General features: G+C 42.9%; 1 protein-coding gene across 1 annotated transcript in view; it reads right to left on the reverse strand.

The window, feature by feature from the left end:
• tasora (transcription activation suppressor a) overlaps positions 1 to 25,102 on the reverse strand; it is a 186,615-nt gene that overhangs the window by 144,045 nt on the left and 17,468 nt on the right. Inside the window, exon 2 of the mRNA XM_034165189.1 lies at positions 181 to 326. Coding sequence (XP_034021080.1) covers positions 181 to 326 — 146 coding nt within the window. The remainder of the gene's footprint in view (positions 1 to 180; positions 327 to 25,102) is intronic.

Genomic DNA, 25,102 nt, shown 5'->3' on the forward strand with positions numbered 1-25,102 from the left:
CGATGCCTTTTAAGACATTAAGGATGGGCAGGATCCCTGGATATGAATTATTTCTTGATTCTTGGACCCAATATGAAGAGTGTATAAGTAAGGGGGGGGATCCTGTGAGGTTAATGTGAATCAACTTAAAGGTTTGTTTCACTGTCTGGCAGAAAAGAGGGCGTGGCCCCACTGCCTCACCTCTTTCTCGAGCAGCTCGCTGTGGACGAGACGTGGTTTGCTGTAGCTGAAGCAGCTGGCAGAGCCGGCGTCCATGTAGCTGGAGGTCAGGATGGTCATCATGTCCTCACATTCTCTGGACTCAAGGGACACGTACTGCAAGAGAGCTGACAACAAGCAACAGAGACACACACACACACACCAAAATAACTAAACAACTGACTTTACAAACACTTGTAAATGTTGAGTCCAGTGTGGAAGAGAAGCCTCCAGCTGCTGCATGAAGCACTAGCTGCACTGGCAGTTTGAGCACGTTCACAACGCTGGGCATCAAAACCAACAACCTTCTAGTCGAGCTGTTGATCGAAGAGGGTGAAAAAATTAACAGTAATTCAGATTTTCTGGCTGCTGTCCTTTAATTTGGGTATTTTTTTTCCCGTCCCATCGTGCCCGTCCATAACATTACACGTTGCTCCTGACTTTGGGCTCAGTATCGTTTCTCAGAACTCAATACGATAGCATGGATATCTGATACTCCACACATATCACAATATCGATACATTTATCTGCTTATAGAAATTTTATTTAAATGCATTCATAAATTATAGTGCGAGTTGTTGGTGTGCAGCTCAGCTTTTTAATACTTGAGTTAGACTGCTTTATGTGTGTTCTATTAGTATTTTGTTTCTTTGGCTTTACGCTAAATTGACAACACAATCTACATGTTATGTTTGATTGATAGGATTACTAAACCCAAGAGCCTTCATTTTCATGCTGATGGCTTCCCTCACCCGAGCTGACCTGATTTAAACCTGGAACCCCAAACAGACAGAGTTATGCCTGAGTTTAGATACGCCTTAAAAATAATTGCTTCACATTCCGCTATCTTTATGCAGAAATGCTAAATTAAGTAAAACATTTTTATATGGTTCATCAATTACACTGTTTACTGCAAAATTGCAGTCACATTTGTGCCCACAGTAATACTGATTAAATGTTTTAGTTGTTAAAAATATTGTTAGTAGTAGTATAGATCCACCTTGGATTTGCTGTGGCGACCCCAAGTGCAAACAAGGGAGCAGCCGAAGGGATTTACTTACTAGTAGTAGTATAGTATGAAAAAATGTCGTCAAAAGTTTTGGGGGGTAGAAAAGCCTTAGTATCTTTTTTAAAACTTGACACGGTGTGTTGCTTTCTCCATTTTTAAGCTGTTTTAGCTGCGCTAACACAGTCAGAGGATTTGCACAGACTTTGACAATACCATGATCCAGTAGAGACCCCTTTCACATAGAATCCAAGGATCCATAGAACCAAAGACATCCAGTCGTCGCCTTAGGTCACTAATTAGTGTCAACATCTCACAACTAGGGCTGCAGCTATCGATTATTTTACTAATTGAGTATTCTATCAATTATTCTGATGATTAATCGAGTAATTGGATAAATTGCGTTTTTAAACAAAATCAATAGTCCAGGGCTCTCCCTAAGCAATGGCACAATGTCGCTGTGCCAAAGTCTTGACATTTTGCTGTAAAATTTAACCATTTTGAGTTTTTTTTAATTATTATTATTTTTAAAGATTGGTGGACTGGGTCCCCATGTGATTTTTGTTTATCCCCCTGCATTGTGTGTTGCCCAAACAAAACCTGAAAACTAAAAAGAGAAACACTCAGTGCGAGTCTGAACAAAACAGACAGCAGACAGCTTTGACTGTGGGTACCCTGCCGTGGGGTCAATACTCAATAGTCACTCACCACGTCGAGCAGACCGTGTGTTTTTTAAAAACAAACACACTGCTTCACTTTGAATGCGCAGTAAGTATATTTCAGATGATCAGTGTGGACCCTCTTTCTCTTAAAAGGCTTTATTTTACTCTGTCACATTGGAAAGCGGTAGCTTTAAGGGCTAAATTATTAGCAGTTACACGGCCTGAGTGCATGTTCTCGTCTTCTTCTGTTTTTCTGGGGACATTACAGTGCCACACACAGGCCTGGCATATGTACGACAACGTTAAACGAAGCTTCGAGGCACAGAATTTGCCTTGATCATTTTATGTAATCGAATTATTCGAGTAATCCTTTCAGCCCTACTCACAAACATACAGTAAGACAGGAAGCACTTGTGGAGATTAAGATGACCCCTTCTTATGCAATCAAATATGAATTACAACCCCAATTCCAATGAAGTTGGGACGTTGTGTAAAATGTAAATTAAAAAGAATACAATGACTTGCAAATCCTCTTCAACCTATATTAAACTGAAAACATCACAAAGACAAGATATTTAATAGAAGAGAAAAGCAGCTGGTGCAACACAGAAATATGTGCTGGAAAATTTATTAAGGTGCTGAAAACAAACAAAAGGGACTAACGTTTTGAAGTGAACATCACATCTTCATCAGAGTCCTGAAGAGTCATAGATGGTACAGCCTAAATAGAAGCCAGGTGTCACACTGCTTAAAGGGTGGCGTGACCATCCATCAATCAAAGCACTCACTCCATTTGTAATCAGTTCATAATTAGTGACACACTGTCCCATTGTGCCTCTTTACTTCAGAAGAAATCTAAGTCCTCTACAACATCTAAATTGTTTTTTTTTCTACCCGCTATACTCCATTGTCTGGAAGAATAAAAAACATAATTTACAAACATTGCCACATTCTTAAGAGTGATCTGACACTTAAAGACATCTGTGCTGAACCGCCCAAATTTATATTAAGGCGTGCCCGTAATATTCGTGATCGACTTGTTCACTACTACTTGGCCTTCCAGCCCACCAAAAGGTTTCTATAGATGCGGTAATTGTGCACATTGTTCTAATTCCACCAATGCAAAGTTTTTCTCTCATCCCCGTACCGGTAAGCCAGGCATCGACATGAACACTTGTCCGATTGTCCGGGACAAGTGTATAATGTGATCCGACAAGCAATATGCTCTAATCGTTGTCCAACTGGACAAGTGGCATTTTTTTTGGTTTAAAACGTTCAAATTCTTTATTTTCATTGCTCGGAACCAAAATACCTGACCGCTGCCTTTTTGTTTTCTTATTTACGTATAATCACATCTTGTCTCACACCTCATGTGAAAGCGTCTTCGGTTTTTCCCGCCACTCTCCACGCAGTGGACAATTGGAAAACATGTTATTAATGTGTGTGCAAGACCACTGTATGGAGTGTGTGTTCGTATTAGAGGCTGACATTTTTTCGGGAATCCCACGGGATAGGAGTCAACTTTGCTATTTATCACGTGATTGGGACAATATGGGATTAAAAATTTCACGGGAGCAGACGGGAGCGGGAACCATGGGCGGCACCAAGGAGGAGCTAGGGGGTGCTCGAGCTCCCCCTGGATTTGTCATAGCACCCCCAAGAAAATAATTCCACATTTATTATTTTAATTTCATCCCATGTTTTTAAGGCCTTGTCTACACTGAAACTGAACTTCTGCAATACAATCTTTTTCTTTGTCATTTTCAAAAAGTGTTCCATTCAATAAATATTTCCGTTGTCACAGATCCAGTGAAACCGTGTGAAAATGCTGTAGTACACATGCCAGGCCTGTATGTGGCGCTGTAACCCTTCTACAAAAAATGGAGAAGACGACGTGCAGCTAATGTAGAAACGAAAGCTAACACTTTAGAAGCCGGCTCACGGATTAAATAAAGTCTTAATCTGATCTGTTGCCAGAATTCATCATCACAGATGAAAACTGTTGTGCACATGACACCCTTGTTTTGGAAGATGGCGTCTGGAAATGCGTTAATTTGAATTTTTAAAGAAGCCCCTCAGCGTCTCTCTGCTCTGGGTGAGTTTCTCAGACTGAGCTGGAGGACGCCAGCACTTTGTCCAAGCCACGAAGAAAAAACAAATATGCTAAATTAGACTTAAATGACACTGTTAACAACATGTTACAGAGGCAGGGCAATGACATCATCGTTTCAGTTTTCCACAGCAAGACACTTCTGGCATTTCCAAATTTATGTGATTAGATAAATATTCCACTCATAAAAGAAAATAAACATTCATCAACAGAACTGATTGTTTTACACAAAATGAGTGTAACGTGACGTTCAACAATGTCATAATAATAATCTAATCTAATAATCTAATCATAATAATAATAAGGCACCTTTCATTAATAAAAATCTCAAAGTGCTACAGGAAAAAAATAAAACCAAGGACAAATAAGAGAATTCTTCTTTGTCTTTCGGCTGTTCCTATTAGGGGTCGCCACAGCAGATCAATCGTTTCCATCTCACCCTGTCCTCTGTATCTTCCTCTGTCACACCAACCACCTGCATGTCCTCCCTCAGCACAACCATAAACCTCCTTTGGCCTCCCTCTTCTCCTCCTGCCTGGTGGCTCCATCCTCAGCATCCTTGTCCCTATATACCCTGGGTCCCTCCTCTGCACATGTCCAAACCATGTCAATCTCGCCTCTCTGACTTTGTCTCCAAACCGTCCCACCTGAGCTGTCCCTCTGATATGTTCATTCCTAATCTTGTCCATTCAGCCAACCCAACTACGCAGACTAAAAATAAGAGAATAAAAACATAAAATCTTAAGATAAACAGTCACCAGTATGTATTAAAACCAAAATAAAACAATATAATAGAATAAAAAGACTAAGATGTAACAGATTCAAAATATTGAGACCTGTGAGAAGCCTGTCTAGAGACTCTTTTTAAAAGCTTCCACAGTTTGTGGGGCCCTCTGGTGGTCAGGGAAGGAGTTCCAAATACGAGGGGCAGCTGAACAGAAGGCCCTGTCTCCTATGGTGTGAGGTTTGGTGCGAGGGGAGATGGAGAAGATTACTGTTGAATGAATGTATGAATGGGAGGGTGTGTAGGGAGTGAGGAGGTCTTTGAGATGGGTGGGGGGCATTGCCATGGATACATTGGTGGGTGATGAGAGCAATCTTAAAATGGATTCTGTAGGTGATGGGGAGCCAGTGAAGGTTATGGAGTATAGGTGTAATGTGCTCCTGTTTACGTACTCTCATCAGAATTCTAGCTGCACTGTTTTGAATGTATTGGAGCCTTTGAAAGTTTTTTTCCAGAGATCCCAAAGAGTAGGGAGTTACAGTAGTCAAGCCTAGAGGAGACAAAGACATGGACGCGTTTTTCAGCATCAATGATGATGTCATACTGCAGTGAGTGTAGTTTCAAGTTGTTGAAATGGTTCAGTTTTTGCTGTCCAAATATCCATGAGTTTAACTAAAAGTGAAGTCTGTGTGGCCTAAAGAACTACCTGAGGAACAGCAGTAGGCACAGACAAACCGGTGACCCGCTGTCACTCCTGGCAATTATCCTTCAGAGAACACAGCCTCTGGACCGCAAACAAATCATTGATGCTTTTGTTCTTAACCACAACAACAGGCGCATTGTGCTGTTATGAAGACATCAATGGTAGGTGAAAGATTTTCTCTCTGCCTGTTGGCATTTTTTCCGAGGCTATAGGATACATGTGGAGGTTTGTGAATATTTGTATTGAACAATAGCTTAGGTTTGTGTGTGATTTTGGTCATTCTGTATGCCATTAGTGACTGTCGCAGATGAGAAGGTGGCTATATGTATGCATGCCCGTGAATGTGGCAGAGGTTTAGCAGAGAGCCGTCACAACACATGAGCCCATAGCATACCCATAAAAATGCCAAGCTCCCCCATAGCACCTGCAGAAAAATATCACTGGAGCCACAACTGGCAGGAACCAAGGTTTTAGGCAGCGAGCCGTCCTGTCATTTGAGCAGTCAAATAACAGCTTTGCTTAAAGCTGTCTAAAATTAAGACTGGGTCTGATCGCTGCAGCCATCTATCTGTGTGTGTGTGTGTGTGTGTGTGTGTGCGCGCGAGTCGTAGTGATGGGATGATGATACCTCAAGGAGTGTATTGACACACCACACAAAATGTGTCGGCACTGTGTTGACAGTGTTGGTCGCTCAATAGTGACCCCTGCAGTAGTTATAAAATCATTGCAGGTAAATAAGATGGAAAAGTTACCGTGCTGCAAACGCAACGTCAGCCTGTGAAATAGTTAATCACCAGTCCTCTATTTAAAATATCTCATCATTGCATAATTTCATGTGCTCAATTTGTGTGTCGAGTTAAGCTGTTCATGAGAAGAGTTTCAAATTTGCTTAAAACCTTGTTTGTGTAAATGCTAAACTGAGTTGGTTTGTAAAATATAGCAAATTTGTCTGTAATAAAGTTCAGAGTTAAAATTTGTAACTTATGTATGGAAATTTGTTAACTTAAGTGTTAAAGCATATGAAATAAAAGACTGAAAATAGATTCATTTATGCATTTTTATTGAAGAACAAAGGTTTCTGAAGTGTCTTTGCTCCAAGGCGATTTCTCCTCTTACACACCAGTTCTCCTGCCTTAGAAAAAACTCTTTCACAAGGTACAGATGAAGTTGGTGAGCATAAACATTTCAGTGCGAGTTGATAAAGGTGTGTATATATTTTCTGGTTATTCTTCCAGTATTATAAAGGAGTACAAACATATCTAATTGGAAAAATAACAGTAAACAATGCTGAAAGGAGAAAAAGATTTATCTTATTTGGTGTCAAAAGATCAAAATTATTCCAGACTGGGGAAACGTCTTTGAAAGTGCCATTAAGTCAGTGGAGCAAGGTGAGGGCAAGCAAAAATCCACCAGCAAAACTCCATCCAACAAATCCACAACATGTCAATACAGTTTGTTTCCTTATAAACACAATTTGGCGCATCGCAGTCGAACGACACAGTTCCTGTATTGGTCACGTGATTTTTCTTAAAGCGATAAGCGCACCGATATGGGCTTTCACTCTTGTGTGCTCGGCACAGTGTTGACGCACCAGTGTTGTTCATCCCATCACTAGTGAGTCGGCTGGCTGTGAGGAGGGAGGGGGGTGAAAAACTAAACTGTGGCGCTGCCTTTATTTCTCTCTGGACTGTTCTGACGGTACGTCCTGTTCACACCGTGTGCACGTGTCGGTGACAGTTATACTGAAATTAGGAGATGAAATAAATTGGTCAGAATCCCTTAAAATGAGAATATATGAATGAACAGAATAAAAATCACACGTGTGATTAAAAAAAACCTGATGTGGAGAAACTCTGCAGTGATGTTCAGAAGCGGAAATCACATAAAGCAGCTGAGAACTCTGAACAGGCTGTTATTTTGCAAAGATATTGATTTTAGATGACTTAATGTAGTTGTTTAATGTTCAAGCACAAAACATGACTGAGGAGGAGAAAAAAAGAGGAAATGAACTCTATAGTCAGAATAAAAATACAAGCTGCTGATTTTTATTTTTCAAAATTATTAGGCTGCAGCTCTGAGTTTCATTTATTTCAAAGTAATGTAGAAGAATTTTTAGGTCCTTATTTGAACTATGATGAACTATCAAGTGTCCTGATCCGAACTGTATGTCCTCTGGTTGAACCAGCAGGTGTTCAACCCAAAAAAAGGGCTCTATTAGTCATTCAGTCTGTCAGGGGCTTTCCAAGGCCTTTTAGGTGCTTTCCCGCAGGCCACGTGCAGGGGCCTCGGGCCAGCTGCACCTGTGGCTGAGGCCACGTGCGGGGGGGGGGGGCCTCAGGCCAGCTGCACCTGTGGCTGAAGGTCTTTTAAAAAAATCAGTTGTAAATCCTTCACGTTTTAATGGGACCGTTTGTCACATTGAAATAATGGCCTAACACCTGCTTAGGGTTCACTAGCGGACGCTTCCAATAGAAAACCATGTCTTGGGAATGAAATAAATAAAAAAGTCAAAGGAGGAGCGATGCCCGCGGGTCTCCAATAAATAGATGAGCGCGGTTGTCACATATTCAGTCTCTCTAGAGGACTCAGTTTGTCTAAGCTCTGTGTCGAAGGCTTAAATAAACTTAAAAACTCTGTGCATTTTATCTTGCTTAAGGCTGAATTATTCTAAAGTGTTGTGTCCTTTTCTAGCATATCACTTGCAATTAGTTTATGTTATCTAAAAGACGACATCCCGAGAAGACTAAAGACGAACCACGACAGAACTTGGCGAGCCAGCTTCACGAGGGTCCAGTGGCATTCCGGCAGCCTGGGGCAGTCCAGCTCATCCCTCCAGACCGTAAATAACAGTGATCAGACTAAAAGGTAAGCAGAAACCTTTTATAACTTCTGCACGATCTGGAGGAGTGAGTCGGGATTTCCGCCCAAGTTGACAGGTGATATTTTTAATTGCCTCTTACCCAAAAGAACCTGGACTAAGAAAATTGATAAGAGACTAAAAAAGATAAGATTGAAAATTATCAGGCCTTGTAGATAAAATGCTCAGAAGGTGTGTATGTTCCCGGGAAAAAGAATGTCTGTGTGAGTGAAAGGTCAGGAATGTTCATGAACTCTGGTGCGGAAAAGAGTGCGTGGAGAACTAACCTGGATGCTTGGGGAATAATTGGTGTTGAAATTCGTTACTAACGTGCCGGCTGATAGCATGCGCTGTAGGGGTTAATTTAGGGGAGTATACTGACAAATAGATACAAGGTAATACAAGGTTATTTAAAGAGTTTAACAGAGACTGAAGTGAAATAAGTGAGAAAAAGAGTTTAACAGAGAATACGTGCAGAGGAAGCACAAGATAAGCGCCTGAGGGGGCGCAGTAGAAATACCGTACGTGATAAAGAGATTTAAAGAGAAAAGTGCAAAGTAACACAGCTGACAGTAAGTAAAAGAGCTCAATAAAGGACGTCATTTTTTAAGAAAAGAGAAAAACTATAAAAAAATAAATAAATAGAGAGTTAGTGCAGAATACATGAGAATTAATGAAGTAGAAAATAGTGCAGTAAGGCACCAAATACACGCTTGTGGGGCGTGGGAGAAGAATAAGTAATTAAGTACACAGTAATATGAGTTTTTTATAAGAAAAGAAAAAGAGAGTATTTTCAGTGCAAAGGCACATTAAGCTCACGAGGAGCTCAGTAAGTGAAAAAAAAAGTAGAAGAAAGTGCAGAAAGGCACAGGATACGCACGCGAGGCGCGGTAAGGCGTAGAAATAAATGAAATATTGTATGCTCAGAGAGGAGCTTGTGAAAAAAAAAAATATATTAAGCACAGGATACGCACGCGAGGCGCGGTAAGGCGTAGAAGTAAATGAAATATTGTACGCTCAAAGAGTAGCTTGTTAAGAAAAAATAAATAAATAATATATACGAGTTGCTGGCAGCGCCGGAGAAGCTGTCTAACGTGAAGAAGAGATACATACTTAAACAGAACACATTGGTGTTAAGTGAATAAAAAGGTTGTTTAAAGCCGCGGAGTAAAGGGTGGCAGAGGTCTAGATAGAGATATATAGAAAGTTGTTTTTAATCATTTTTGTGTATAAAGCTTTTGAAGATTGGTGTGTGGGAGAGCGGAGAGTAAGCGGGGAGTTACAGGCAAAGCTGTGAGGGCTTGCAGGCTGGTTGACATACAAGATTAATGTGAAGAGTAGGTACGAGGAGGAGATGTGTAGACCCAACAGGAGGACTTGGGAGGTACATGACAGGCAAAGAGAAAAAGTGAGAAACAGACAGTGGGGAAAAAAGACAGGAGAAGAGACTGCTATGTAAATACAGAGAAGGTAGATATTATTTCAAAGAAAGAAAACTAATAAACAAACATAGCAGAAAAAGACGAGAAGCAGAAAGTTAAAAAATTAGAAGGAAAATAGAAAGTCGGGAGCAAAGACATTAGGAAGTGTTAGGGTTGTAAGAGGAGTAAAGAAATAAAATTGGTTATAAATCAAAAGAGTTAAAGCTTAGATTATAGTGAAAAAGCTGACAGACTGATCAATGCTTGGGACAGTCTTTGATGGGAGACATAAGTGATGATGAAACAATACTCCCAGAACATTACTTGACTGACGGAGACATCAAAACCCAGGGAATCAGGACACATTTTTGGCTGGAAAGGACCTATTTTGACAGGGTAGGAGCAGAACATTGGCAGGACGAACAAGAGATCAATCAGAAATTATGGCAGATTACTAAGGTAATCAATCTGAAGCAAAAGAAAGAACAATTCCCTCTAATTAATTGGGAGCTGCTGATAAGACGTCTGTGGCATCAGGGTTTAACCCCGTGGCTGGAGCTGCTTTGTGCTGATCCTAATAAAGAAATTAGCATACCATTAAATCATTTAATAACACTGCCAACCGATCCAGGTGAAGAACTGTTTCCTAGGTTGACTCTGACTGTGGTCCCAAGGAAGGTTCGGTGGGAAACAGGTAAATTTTCATATTTAGTTAAAGAAAAAGAAGACGGGCATAACAGTTGGAAATTTAATCCTTTCAAGGGTTTAAAATACAAAACAGGTGTTACAGCCGGCAAGTTATTGGTCTGGATCAGGACAGCCCGATGGACTACCAGAGCACCATAGAAACATCTCATATAGCGTTTGTCAGGGTTACATGGGTAACTCTCAAGGTCAAGGTCGGGAAAGTACCCCGCTAGACTTAGTACTAAGAAAATATCCAGGAAAACGCATTGGCCAACCAATGTATGAGAAAGTGGCACAAAAGGTCACATGGGGGCAGGCAATGGCCTTTGGAGGGATCATTTGATCCGGTGATGTGTGAAGCAGTCGCGGTAGAAATACAGAAAAAAGAAATTAAAGATCAGCAGAAGAACGTGAATAACAACAAAAAACGCACTGAAGAAAAAGAAGTTTTGGCCTTGTTCAAGCAGGAAGCGCAGAGGCTACAGCAGAAAAGAGAAAAAATGACAGAGGAAAGATCCAAAGAGACTAAAGCCAGTGCACCGAGCTGGGAAGCAGAGCCACCCCCATATAAACATCATGATATGGGAAAGACAGCTGGACAATTTGTATTAGGAACTCGTGAAGAGGACCAAGGCATGGATGTGGAGGGCAAATTCACACTGACACTAAAAGCTCGAGAGCCACAAGGAGACAGGTCCTCAGTCTGTCAAATGGATCATACAAGGTCTCCAAGTCCGAAAGTAAGTGGTCGCTCACCACGACCAGCGGGGGGGCCACAAATAACAGTGACACGGAGGCAGACGAGGATAAAGACAGAGACCTGAAGGCTCCGCCTGCACATCGAGGTCCACTGAAAACCGTCCCCTCCCACCATAAGTCAGCCGACTGGACCTTCACAGGCTATAGAGGCTCCGAAGAGTGGCACAAGAGCTTCTGTGACACACTGGATCTGGCCAGAAGAGATAATGAAGAACTAGCTGAGCAGCTTCGGCTAGCGAAGGAAAGAATACAAAGACATAGGGACGCAGAGGAAAGAAGAATGTTACAACAATCGACGCCCAATCAAGGGAATCACATTATAGAGCCACCCACCCGAAAAATTTCTGGTGAGATCGTCATTGAGAGTGCAAAAGAGGCCCGACTCAGGCAAAGACAACAATGTGTAGCCAAAGACATAGCGGCTTTAGAACAGGATATAACCAACTGGATAGACTGCCTGGAACCAGTCAGTCGCACTCGATCTGGAAGACAGTATGGAGCCCCCACAGAAGAAGAGGAGGACGAAGACCTCATATGCCCATTGGTGGTTAGAAATGGTCATCATGTGTATACCCCATGGAGCTGGACAGACATGGTGGGGCTGGCCAACAGGCTGCCAGACATCACCCAAGGAGCTGGGAGATGGATAACTGCCTTAGAAGAAGGCACTGCAGGGGTAACCTTGTCTTTAGGTGACATAAAAGCCTTGCTAATGCATGTCATGGGAAAACATGACACTGAAGAATTAGCAGGAAAGGTTGGACTAACACAGATGATGGGCACTAATCAACATGATGAAGTCCCCTTTAATCGCTATAGAAACTCCATGTGGGAAGGACTGAGAAGAAAGTACCCTGAGGTCTTGGATCCCTCTAAATTGGATGATGAGGAGTGGACACCTGAAGAGTGCCCAAAGAAGTTCCTGCACCGATTCCAGAAGAGATGGGCGGAGGAAACAGGAAATGCATGGAACCATTCTCCAGCAACTGAAATCCTGTTTAAAATAACTGTAAAAAAGGCTCTACCAGATGAGGTTCAGAAAGCCCTAGATGGAGTTGTGGGACTATCAAAAATGAATTGGGCTTTATACTCTGAGCATATTTGTCACCATCTTGAAATCTACAAGAAAGAAAAACAGAAAGAAGAAGATGCAGCAAAATCCCTGACGAAAAAATTGGTGCAGATGCAGTTGGGAGAACTAACCAAAGTCAAGAAAGAAAAAACAAAGACCCAGGCACCAATGATGACCCCTGTTCCTTCTGAGCCGGCAAGCACGGGCCCTACGGCAAACACTGCTGCCACCATACAGGCACCTGTGGTAACAGCCACACAGAGCCCCCAAGGAGCAGCAGGAAGCACTCCTACAGGAGAAGTCTCAGCACCAGTGGAGCATCACTATCACTACCATAGCACTGGCACACCCGGAAATGGACCCACCTACAGTCATGGGTGGAGAGGAGAGTCACGGAACTTTCAAGGTCAAAGAGGAGGGTGGCGAAGAGGATCTCGCCAACCTTCATTTGGAAGCAGATTCCAGAACTCAGCTCCCAGGAACAGTCAAGCGGAACCGCCTATGGGATCAACACCCCCAATAGGGGATCAACCCTCTAATGAGTGTTGGAGCTGTGGACAACCTGGACATCGAATGAGAAATTGTCCGGCCCGACCTTAGGTTGGACCCTCTGCCTATTGGCAATAGGGGGGCCTAGAGAAGAGGGAGGGGGAAGAGCCAACCGTCACCGTTAATATACAAAACAGAGATTTCCCTTTCATGGTGGATACAGGGGCAACACACTCTTGCATAGGGAAAATGGGCGCTCATCTCCCCCTCTCTGGGTCTGTAATTAAGACCATCGGCTTCTCTGGGAAAACTCAAATAATACCTTTTACACGCCCACTTCCTGTAACGATTGCAGGAAAAACAATTGAAGCACCCCTGTTATACTCACAAAATACACCTGTGAATTTGCTGGGAAGAGACATTTTATGTAAGCTACAAACCCAGATAGTGTGTACCCATCAAGGACTGCAAATACACTTTCCTGACGAAGCACTCACCAACATTATGGTGCTTATGGACATGGAAAACAAGGTCCGACCTGTGCAACCCATGGTATACTGGCTGAAGTTACAACCAGAAAATTCAAATCTTCAACTGGAATGGGAAAAATGGAAGCCCTGGGCAGAACAACACTATGAAGCAGTATATACACCTAGTTTACCTTTACATGTCACCCTGATGTTCGATGCCAAACAAGAACAAACTGACTATGCATGCTGCTGGGATGTATTGATGAATCAACGGCTGTTTCACATAACCACCACAGAAATTTATTTAGGCCCCCAAGGGGCTGCAGCTTCTGTCAAGCTAACTTCAGCTGAACAACAATGGTATCAAGTGCCGAATGCCACGCCTCATGTGACCCTTTTAGTCTCAGAAAAGTACGAATCCCATGACCTAGGTCCAATGGTAAAGACAGCCTCAGAAGTTGAAGAATGGCCAAACATGGAAAGTCCACAAGTACATCTGTCAAAAGACCAGCAGTTTATACGAATTAATTTAAAAGTAAATGATGAGGCTGTAGCTCAAAAAGTGGAGCTCAATCCTAGACCAGAGGGACAGATGGTGTTATCGGCCCAACAAGAGAAATTGTTAGAGCAAATACCACCAGTGGTGTGGTCCAAAAGCAAAACGGATGTAGGACTAGTAAAAACAGCCTTACCAGTAAAAATAAAAGTAAAACCGGGAGCAAAACTGCCTCACCAAAGGCAGTATCCATTAAAACCTCAGGCTATTGAAGGCATAAAACCAGTAATTAAGGGACTAATGGCAGCTGGAGTGCAATACTCATGCAATACCCATGCAATACTCCTATCTATCCTATCCCTAAAAACAATACCAAAGAGTATCGGCTGGTACATGATCTGCGTCCTATCAATGCAATAATAGAAATGGATGCACCTATAGTACCTGATCCGCATACTATACTATCAAGCATCCCTGCTGGAGCAAAATGGTACACAGTAATAGATCTGTGTTCAGCCTATTTCAGTGTGCCTGTGCACCCAGACTCACAACATTTGTTTGCATTCACATTTCTGGGACAACAGCTAACGTATACACGGCTACCTCGGGGACTGAACCTGTCCCCAGCCATCTTTAACAAAGTCCTGGCTGAAGATTTACAACACCTTGACATACCCAGTACATTGGTGCAATATATGGATGATCTCCTTATTGCATCAGAGACTCAAGAACAGTGTAAAAAAGATTCATTAATTGTATTGCATGCATTGGCAGATGGAGGTCATAAAGTAAGTAAGGACAAATTGCAGTTATGCAAACAACAAGTAGAATACTTGGGAAGACAGTTGTGTGGGACCACGCGATGTATGGCCCCAAGCCAAGTGGAGGCTATAATCAAGGCTCCCAAACCCCAAACAGTGGGACAGATGCTTTCATTCCTTGGGATGGCAGGGTACAGTCGGCCGTGGATTTGTGATTATGCTATAAAAACTGCACCTTTGCGTGCCATGATTAGAGCAGTGGGGCAAACAAGCAATGCAGTTCTCCTCGTCTGGACAGATGAGGCAACGGGAGCTTTTGAGGCCCTAAAAACAGACATGCAATCTGCTCCCGCGTTAGGTAACCCAGATTATGGGAAACCTTTCCATTTGTATGTTACTGAAAAAGCTGGATATGCATGTGCTGTACTAATGCAGGAAACAAATGAAGGAAAACAACCATTGGCCTATTATAGTACAAAGCTTGACAACATTGAAACGGGATTGCCACCATGCTATCAGGGTCTAGCAGCAGCTGCCTTTGCATTTCAAAAAGCATCATCCATAATCATGGGACATGCAGTAACGTTGTACACGTCGCATCAGTTACATGCCCTGCTAATCAGTCAACGTTTTGTCTTAACATAAGCTAGACGCACTGGATATGAAGTTGTGTTGTCCGCTCCAGAAATAACAATACAACGTTGTCACACGGTGGATCCCGCCACCAAATTGACCACACCGTTAGATGTTACTCCACATAACTGTGTGGCAGAGACAGAGAAATTTTTGAGAGCCAGAGAACATTTGTATAATCACGCCATAGATGCAGATCTAACCCTGTTCGTGGACGGCTCATGCTTTCGGGATGCCGCGGGATTGCATGAAGGTATGGGGATTGTTAAACTAAACACGGATGGCGAGACCTTTGAATTACTGGAGTCCCAAGGAATTGATCAGCCTTGTTCAGCCCAACTGGCAGAAATCAAAGCCTTAACTATGGCTTGCCAGATAGCTAAAGATCAACGTGTTAATATCTACACAGACTCAGCCTACGCTTATGGCGTATGTCATGTACATGCAAACATTTGGAAACAAAGGGGATTCCTGAGAGCAGATGGCACCCCTGTCACTCATGGAGAAGCGATTTCCCAACTGTTACAAGCTCTCCAATTACCGTCTGAGGTAGCCATCATTAAATGTGCAGGTCATCAAAAGAATAATATCATAGCTCAAGGTAACAACTTAGCAGATGACGCAGCTCGCAAAGGAGCACAAGGAGAAAATATGTTTCCCCTGTTAACCATCCAAGATTGTACCCCACTGGTTTCACTTGACGCACTGATAGTGGCTCAAAGTAGGGCCAGTGGAGAAGAAAAACGAATGTGGGTTAAACGAGGCGCTATTGAGACACGCAGTCAGGGGCCAGCGGACAAGCTGTGGCGCAGTAGTCATGGACATTTTGTGTTACCCACCAATTTATTACGACATGCAATCATGTGGGCCCACAGACCCGATCATTGTTCGCGAGTCCAAATTATGAACAAACTAAAAGCTGTCTGGTGGTCACCATATATGGCAGCTACAGTGGACCGTTTGTTGAATGAGTGTGAGGTATGTGCACAGTACAATGTCCGGAAATCATTCACAGCCCCTTTAGCCCACATTCCGGTCCCTGATGGGCCATTCAGACATCTTATGATGGATTTCATAGACATGGGAGCTGAAAACCGAGTTAAACGAATGAGATATGTTTTGGTAGTGATATGCAGGTTCAGCCAATGGATTGAGGTAGTAGCCTCTGCAAATCAAGACCATAAAACGGTAGCCAAATTCTTGTGCCGAGATGTCTTTCCAAGATTTGGCATTCCAGATACTATCTCATCTGACAACGGTCGGGCTTTTGTAGCCAAGGTTACACAAGAAACATTCAAACAATTGGGTATCAAACAGAAGTTTGGGTGTGTTTATCACCCTCAATCAAATGGGGCGGTGGAACGGGCTAATGGCATTTTAAAGAACAAACTAGCAAAAATCATAGCAGGCAGCAATGGCAAACTAACCTGGCTGGATGCGTTGCCGCTTGCTTTATTGTCAATGCGCTCACAAACTAACCGACTAACCCATTTGACACCATTTGAAGCTCTTACAGGTCGGCCGATGCCTATTCCATACCTGAGAGGACCCTACGAAGGACCATCGCTGGAGCAGCTACAAGACAAATGGCATAATTATCTGAGACAGTTAACCCAAATACACAAAACTATCTTTTTGCAGGTCAAAGGTGCTACAGAAGACAGAGAAGCAGAGATTCCACTTGAAAATCAGAGCATCCAGCCTGGTGATCTGGTTTACGTCAAAGTGTTCAAAAAGAAGTGGGACAGGCCCCGCTGAGAAGGTCCTTTTAAAGTTATTCTTGCCTCACGTACAGCAGTCAAAGTAGATGGTAAGGACACTTGGTTTCATTTAAACCACTGCTGTAGGGTTGGTGGCCCAGCACCCCTGCAGCCTCGGCAAGCTCGTCTTGGCAGAGCCGCCGGGCCAAGGGGGGAAGCAAGAGAAGCCAGAGACCCTACAGCAGCACCGAGGGAAGGCCACGCCTCCCTGCAGCCAGAAGCAGCACCGAGGGAAGGCCACGCCTCCCTGCAGCCAGGCGAACACCGGCCAAGGCGCTCACAGAGACTGATTGAACAAAGACGACGCACAGCTTCAGAGAGTAGTGGATCCCTGCCAGATAGAGCAGCGACAGACTCAGATGCAGACTCAGAAACAACTGGAGATGCAGGCCAACAGACAGACAGAAATACAGACCGATAGATAGACAGGCCACAGGAGACATCAGACTCGGACAGCAACTTAGTAGATTTACCGACAGAAGAACCACAGGAAGTACAACCCAGACGAAGCACAGATACACCACACATCCCTAGTGACAGCTCATCTAGCGACGGCTCACTCAGTAGCACATCTAGTAGTACATCACAACAGTCACCAGAACAATGATTAAGGAATTATTTAAGGGATTGACAATACTACTGGTGGTTAGTATGGGAGAACATAGACGTCCAAAACATACAACGGACTGTGCCGTGGCCATGGCCGCAATAGCAGCTAAACAAGGCATTCTAAACACAGGAAAAACATATAATTTGGTATACATTAAATCAAAAGCCGGGGGATTACATATTAGGCGAAGCCATTAGCATCAAATGTGAAGAGGAGGGAACACTCAACATAGAGGTAATTTGTGATAAAAGAGGATGCAGGGAAACCAAGCAAGACGTAACTGTTACAGTACATGAAGCCACAAAATGGGTAAAAATCAAACCAAGGAAAAAGAGGACAATTAGAAGCCTAGAAACAAGCAGTCACTTAGGGAGATGGGATCCCAGTACAGACCTAGCCCGTACACAAGGGTTGAAGACCAATCTATTTTACCAATGGTTGAAATTTTCGGCTAGGCAGATCAGTGAAAAGCCGTGCATAGCCTGTCACCGGAAGGGTGTGATACCTCAGGCTAAACCCCTACCTGATATCAACAACTGTTATAGGAGTCCCCAACATAACTCAGACCAAGCAGAATGCTATACACAATGTGTTATGAAAATGGCAGTAGGTGATGAAAAATATGCTGCCGACAGTAAACTTTGTCCAGTGCCTCTAAGTACAGAAGGAACCGTTCCACCTATGATTAAAATAGAGAAAGGGATGATACACCCATTCTGTATAGCTAAAGGCTTAGTAGCACAATACATAAGCGATTGGCAGGTAGGGACGACCCAGGCAAAACACCACATACAGTGTATGCAAAAGCAGCAAGAATACAAACCGGCCAAAACAGCATGGAACATTACCGTCTGTCACACCCTGCCAGCAGCAGGCATACAGTGTGAACAAATAGTACCGGCCACAGGGGGGTCTGTAATTGGACTGAATCTCACCCATGCTTCATGGGTATCCACTCCAAATTTAGCTAAGGGAACGGTACCCTTGGCTGACATCTTTTGGATATGCGGACAAAAAAGGAAACTCCTGTCATCGCTGTCCCCTAATTGGAAAGGCCTTTGTGCTCCTGTGATGCTCACAGGAGCAATAACAGTAATTGAAGTGCCAAATTCAATACAACCCATGCCACAGAAACTTCGTAAGAAAAGAGGAATAATGACTTAAAACAGGCTACAACGTCACAGTAAGAAACGGGATACCAGAAGGGATACCCCGACAGTTAGAAGCCATAGACAGTAGCAGAGTTAAAGCAGATGAAGACGCGGATAAATGGGGATGGGCATTGGCGCTGTTCGGGGTTACTCCAAAAATCCGTTCTAGGTTCCAGGAGGTGCAGTGGATTAATTACTTGTGGTATAATCAGCAAAGATACCTGAACTGGACATTGGCAGCAGTAGGAGCCTTAACCGAACAACTGCACGCCACCTCGCTAATGACAATGCAAAATAGATTAGCTATCGAGATGATGATGGCTGATGAACAAGGAGTTTGTATTATGATCAAAGCCACCGAATGTTGCACAGCTATTCCCATGCGTACAGGGGAAGACGGAAATTTGACAGAGCTCTTAATCACACTTGAAGAGATGCAACAGGAACTGTTAAGTAACTCCATAGGAGGGAGAAATGAAACTGACGATTCTGGATACATTGTAGGGAATGGAATGAATATTGGCCCACTGTTTTCACTGTTTGGGGCTCTAAGGAGAGGGTGGATATCATGGAAAGACTGGTTATACCAGATAGGTGTAGTCTTGGCACTAACAGGGGTGGCGGTCTTGCTGGTAATATGTTGTGGTATTCCCTTGATAAAATTTCTGGTCAATAAATTGATTTCATCCACAGTAGGACAGCTCCCACTGTTAGCCGTCCGAGCCCTAGAAGAAAGCACAAACGAAATAGACAGAGAACCAGAATATATGGAAATGGATGAAATACCAATTATCCTCCCCGACAGCCCCCAGCTACCTAATATTGTGGCGTATACCCCAGATAGGGAGGACTGGGATGGACCGTGCTTGGTGATATTGTAGACGAGGAAGAAGACATGCACGCACATTTACATTCACACACATGCACCCACAAAAATGAGGGATAGGATAGACAGTATCTGAAAGAATGACATGGAGCTGTAATAATGAACGTATATGTATATTACTAGGACACAGGAGTATGGCTGAGAGACCAGACTCCCCTGATCAGGGACCTATGCCTGATCTGCCTCTATCAAGTCTGATTGGACTCTCAGAACTGTTTGGAGAAGAGGATATACAGGAGGGACGGTCGAGCCATGATTGGTCGCCACAGCCGCCATCCATCCAGCAGCTAAACCAGTTAGCAACAGAAGGATCTTCATCGTTCCAGCACCTGGCGATGACGGCTTCACAGAATCTGCCTGCAGCAAGAGTCGGCCCAAGGACTCCACCATCACCTGAAGGACCCTTTGGACTCAGGAACACACCCCTTCCGCAGATGCCATGGAGACAGTCACATGTGCCAGTGGCAACGATACCCTCCAGGGGAGGCAGCCAAGGTCGGCCATATGCAGCAACTGCCCGAGTGCATCCTAGACCCAATTCACTGCTAGGACCTGTCCCCAGCTTTCCACCCCCAAGGCAGGAGAGATATTCTGATCTGCCCAGTGCCTCTGGAGGAGGATCAGCAGGGGTGGACCTTAGCCGAACTCACCCACCAGGACAGAGGGGAGCTTTGTACAGGCTGCTAAATGCCCAGAGTGTCCCAACCACTTGCCTGTGCGACATCAACAATACTCCCCCCACACACGAAATGCCTTCCCCCTTGTACTTCCTGTCCCCTGGACTGCACAACCTTAATCTGGTCATGGTCACCCCACTGGACATGGCAATCTTGGTTTGAGAGCTTCGTCTTCCACAAGAGTCTGTTCCAAAAACCTTGGAGCAGCTCCTGCCCCTCACAAATCACATTCCCCATGGGCTATTTGAGGAAATCATGCCACAACTGAGTCAGACAGCTGCATACCTGTTAAGGATACACCGTGACAATGCCAACATCTCTTGTGCTCAGGAGGGCCTCCATACTCAACTGTGTGGTCTTCAGTCTAGTATGGACATGCTAGCCAGTATGATGGAGCATATGGAGAGGGAACAGCTAGGGCTGGCCACCACCACCCTGAATGTGGGCAAGAATTCTCTGGGGGCCCTGTACAACCTGGCCAAGCAGCACAAGGAGCTGGAAAGATCCATCAGAGAACTGCACGACTGTCTGAAAGCCAGAATTCCTGATCCTTCCCCCACTACCCCTGAAAGGCCAACCTCCCCATATTCCCCAACTTCTCCCAAAACTTCAGACGCTGAGTAAATGCTGAGGAGCGCGGACTGACGTAATGGCACTGAAAACGGACTATGATCTTGGTTCTTGAGTTTGAATTGCGGACTGGTTTCAGAAATCCGAGTGTTAAAAAAAACAAAAAAAAAAAAAAACAAAGAAGGATATATGTTAGTAACGAAGGTCGGGTAAATGTCTGTCCTTACCATCATCTGCGTAACACAGATAAAGCTAAATGCATACACATAGATATCACATTGCAAAGTTATAAAAAGGGGACCCTTACACGGCGTGTTTGGAGATTTAGTAGTAAAGATGCACCATAGGGACCCCTTTTTCTTAAATTATAGCATGCCTCAAGAGACATGCATCGCCTAAATTTGGCATCTGGCCAAAAAGGGCATTAGAAAACAAGCTGAAAAAGAAGAAAAACAAAGTGGAGAATGTTGAGAAATGGCCTATAATGAAAACCATTATATGATTGACTAAGGCAAATGACTTAAGGACGGACATGAAGGGAAACCATTTATTGTGTTTATCATTTAACTAGATATAGCTGCGCTAACCTTAGAATAGTTTCTTGATTGGTTGACTAAATAGTGGTAACGTAGGGGTTATTTGATGCATTTAAGTAATAAATGTGTGACGCTTTAACAAAATAATATGTAGAACCAAATATAATGGGTTGATGCCAGAAGATGATTGGTTGCACTGATGTCAATGTAATGCCTTTACTTTGCCATGATTAAGAGGTTGCTGTAACTTGTTTTATGTGGCCATTTTAAGTGCCTTGAATTACACCAAAACTCAATGTTTGAATGTCACCTTGCGTTGATATAATCCAGCTAATTGCTCACCTTGTGCCTTAGTATGTAGGTTCACCTGCACTTCAATATATTTACCGTGTGAAGTATCACTGATATTCATATCCGCACCAGAGTTATCAGTAATTCGAGTGATGTGTTTTTCTTTCTTTTTTATTGCAATGCACAAATGAGGATGTCTTGTCAGTAAACAACCCAAGAGTATAGTTGATGTAATGGGACTCTTTCGAGTCCCAGAGGAGGGACTGTAGAAGAATTTTTAGGTCCTTATTTGAACTATGATGAACTATCAAGTGTCCTGATCCGAACTGTATGTCCTCTGGTTGAACTAGCAGGTGTTCAACCCAAAAAAAGGGCTCTATTAGTCATTCAGTCTGTCAGGGGCTTTCCAAGGCCTTTTAGGTGCTTTCCCGCAGGCCACGTGCAGGGGCCTCGGGCCAGCTGCACCTGTGGCTGAGGCCACGTGCGGGGGGGGGGCCTCAGGCCAGCTGCACCTGTGGCTGAAGGTCTTTTAAAAAAATCAGTTGTAAATCCTTCACGTTTTAATGGGAGCGTTTGTCACATTGAAATAATGGCCTAACACCTGCTTAGGGTTCACTAGAGGACGCTTCCAATAGAAAACCATGTCTTGGGAATGAAATAAATAAAAAAGTCAAAGGAGGAGCGATGCCCGCGGGTCTCCAATAAATAGATGAGCGTGGTTGTCACATATTCAGTCTCTCTAGAGGACTCAGTTTGTCTAAGCTCTGTCGAAGGCTTAAATAAACTTAAAAACTCTGTGCATTTTATCTTGCTTAAGGCTGAATTATTCTAAAGTGTTGTGTCCTTTTCTAGCATATCACTTGGAATTAGTTTGTGTTATCTAAAAGACGACATCCTGAGAAGACTAAAGACGAACCACGACAGTAAGTTACCGCTTATTTTTTTCAAAAATCATGAGTCAAATCAGTCTGCATTGTTCAGTTTTTCCTAAATGTTTGTGTATTTTTTTCCCCTTCTTTTAAGAGTTTGGTTTTTGTGTTTGTTCTACTAAAAAGTTTGAAAAACAATAAAAGGTTAACACTTTTCCTTATAGCAGTTCTTTAATTTCAGAAATGGAACAGAAACAACCACAAATAAAAAAGGTAGGGACTGTATGTAAAATGAAGAGAAAATAAAAATATTGTTATAGTCTGTTTCTCCACTCACACTCACAGAAGCCAAACATTCTTCCAAAGTTATCTTGGTGGCTTCCCTCACTTGTCTTCTTCCAGCATGGACATTTAGTTTTTGAGAACTGCCTACTGTCAGGAAAGATGACTAAGCTTGCTCTCAGCTTGTTTTCATCTTGGAGTATAATACATGCCATGGGATTAATATACATGCTGTTGAATTAAACTGCACAGTTTTTGGTACCTTCCAGGAGTAAGTGAGGTCATGCCGGACTTTTCCATTGCAAATGGGGAGGTCCACGGAATGAACTCGGTGGTGAAGACGAGGGAATATATCTAAAATGATTCTAACATGACAAGTATGATCAAATTAAGTAGTAATGTGTTAAAATTAAGAGTTGATTAGAAGATGTATTTTACGAATAAGTGAAATGAATGATTATATGAGTTGTTTTTCATAAAGAGTGCAGAGTCAGAGAAAAAGAGGGAGTGAAGAAGATGTCGCAAGTGGGGCAAGAAAAACTGATGTGAAACAATTGACCAAATGATAAAGATGTTGGTAAAATATGAAATGAATAATAAGGAATGAGAATGTTTGTATATGATCATACGAATTGTTTTTATGTGAAAGAGAGTTGTAATGAAATGACTGAATATGATTGATGTGATTTTGAAGAAATGATTTAAAAGAATGAATTCTCAGAAAAGCTGAAGTGTTAACAGAAAAGAGGAACTTGAGAAATAAGTTACTGGTAGGGGCTGCGGGGATTTCCAGTAAAAGCAGAAGGAGAAGGGAGGAGGTTTTGAGTCAACAGTGTCTCCATGGTAACCAAGATCATCTGAGGACGACTGGAGTCAGGAACATATATAACTTGTTGAAACACCAGAAAACGGGGTTATTCTTCCAGAGAGAGGTGCTGTTGGCACTACTCCCCTACTAGGAGGAGATCACAAGACTTGACCATCTTGTGAGCATCAACTGGAATCGTGGAGTGAGAGGATTGGAGCCATGCAGAGTCGATTGAGACATATTACAACGCCCACTCAGGCCTTCCAGTTACAGAGTAGCAGAACGATGGAGGATAACCACTGGCCTCAATTCTGAGTGGGGAATGTTCAACGATTTCTCTCTCAAGGAATATCACAGCATACCAGAATGGATTAGATCAACTTGTGGTTGATTGAAGATGGAATAATATCTTATGTGGATTAACTTTGCTGAAGGATCACAATATCGCTCAAGGATCGTGGTCAGCCAACGACTAATAGCAGATGAAGAGGAAATCAAGTTTATCAAGCTGGGGACCTTAACCTCAAAACCTTCCTCCCTCACTCCCAGGAAAATTTGTTAAGAAATCAATCCAGTCCCAGTCAAAGCAAGATCAGTCAGAATTATTGTATTATTAAAATAATAATAATAATAATAATAAATCTCAGCCAATCATTATTTTAATTATATTTGTATTACTGTTGTGAAATCATCACCATATAACCCATGATGAATGTTATAGGCACAAGCATGCAATTAAAGTGTTAAGGCTTGGACATTGGATTATTGATGCTTCTTAAGGTGTGAAAGTTAAGTTTATTGGGTGTACAACATCAAAGTGCTCTAAAAGGTTAGTCTGGTTTTCAATAAAAATAACATCCTGGGGGCTCGCTGTACGAGTCACTAAATTTAAAATCTAGCAACATTCCAAGAGCCCTGATCCATAAGAGGAGAGCTGCCGTTAACGGGCGTGGCCGGTTCGTATCCTGGTTCCTGAGGAGGCTATTCAACCGGGGTGCGAGACCAGCTTCAGCGGGGTGGACATCTGGATGGAGGCAGTGAGCAGCTAGACGAATCTCCTCGACACCAGCTTAAATAGCCTTTGTGTAGCCATGCCGGGTAATACCCGTGGAGACACGAAGGTCGGACCCCAGAGACGGAGAGCTGGTTTTACACAACCACCCTCATCGGAGGGTGAGCGTGTGCCATGTATCTAGGTAGTGGGATCGGACACTACCTAACACAGATTTACCATAAAGTACCACACTGTTTGTATTTCTGAATGATTGACGTAAATAAAGTCTAAGAAATATTCAGTGAGTTGGAAATGTTCATGTATTCATCCTCTGACATTTCCCAAGAAAACTGGCTATAAATATTATTAACTAATTCTTCCATTAACAATAAACTGTCCTGTCCCAACCTTTTTTTCTTGGAAAATACTGCAGGCCTCTATTGTAGGAATGGATATATATTAACAAAAAATAAATAAAAATAAAGCTGATCTCACAAAACATGAAATATGTTGGTTTCATACAGTCTGCAGTTACAGAAATAGAAGACAAAGTAAATGTCAGAATCATTACCATCACCACCACATTTTGAAAAACTATAAGACCACAGGCCATGCATTAT

Source organism: Thalassophryne amazonica, chromosome 3 (genome assembly GCF_902500255.1).
Source record: "Thalassophryne amazonica chromosome 3, fThaAma1.1, whole genome shotgun sequence".
In the NCBI taxonomy this organism is placed as follows: Eukaryota; Metazoa; Chordata; class Actinopteri; order Batrachoidiformes; family Batrachoididae; genus Thalassophryne; species Thalassophryne amazonica.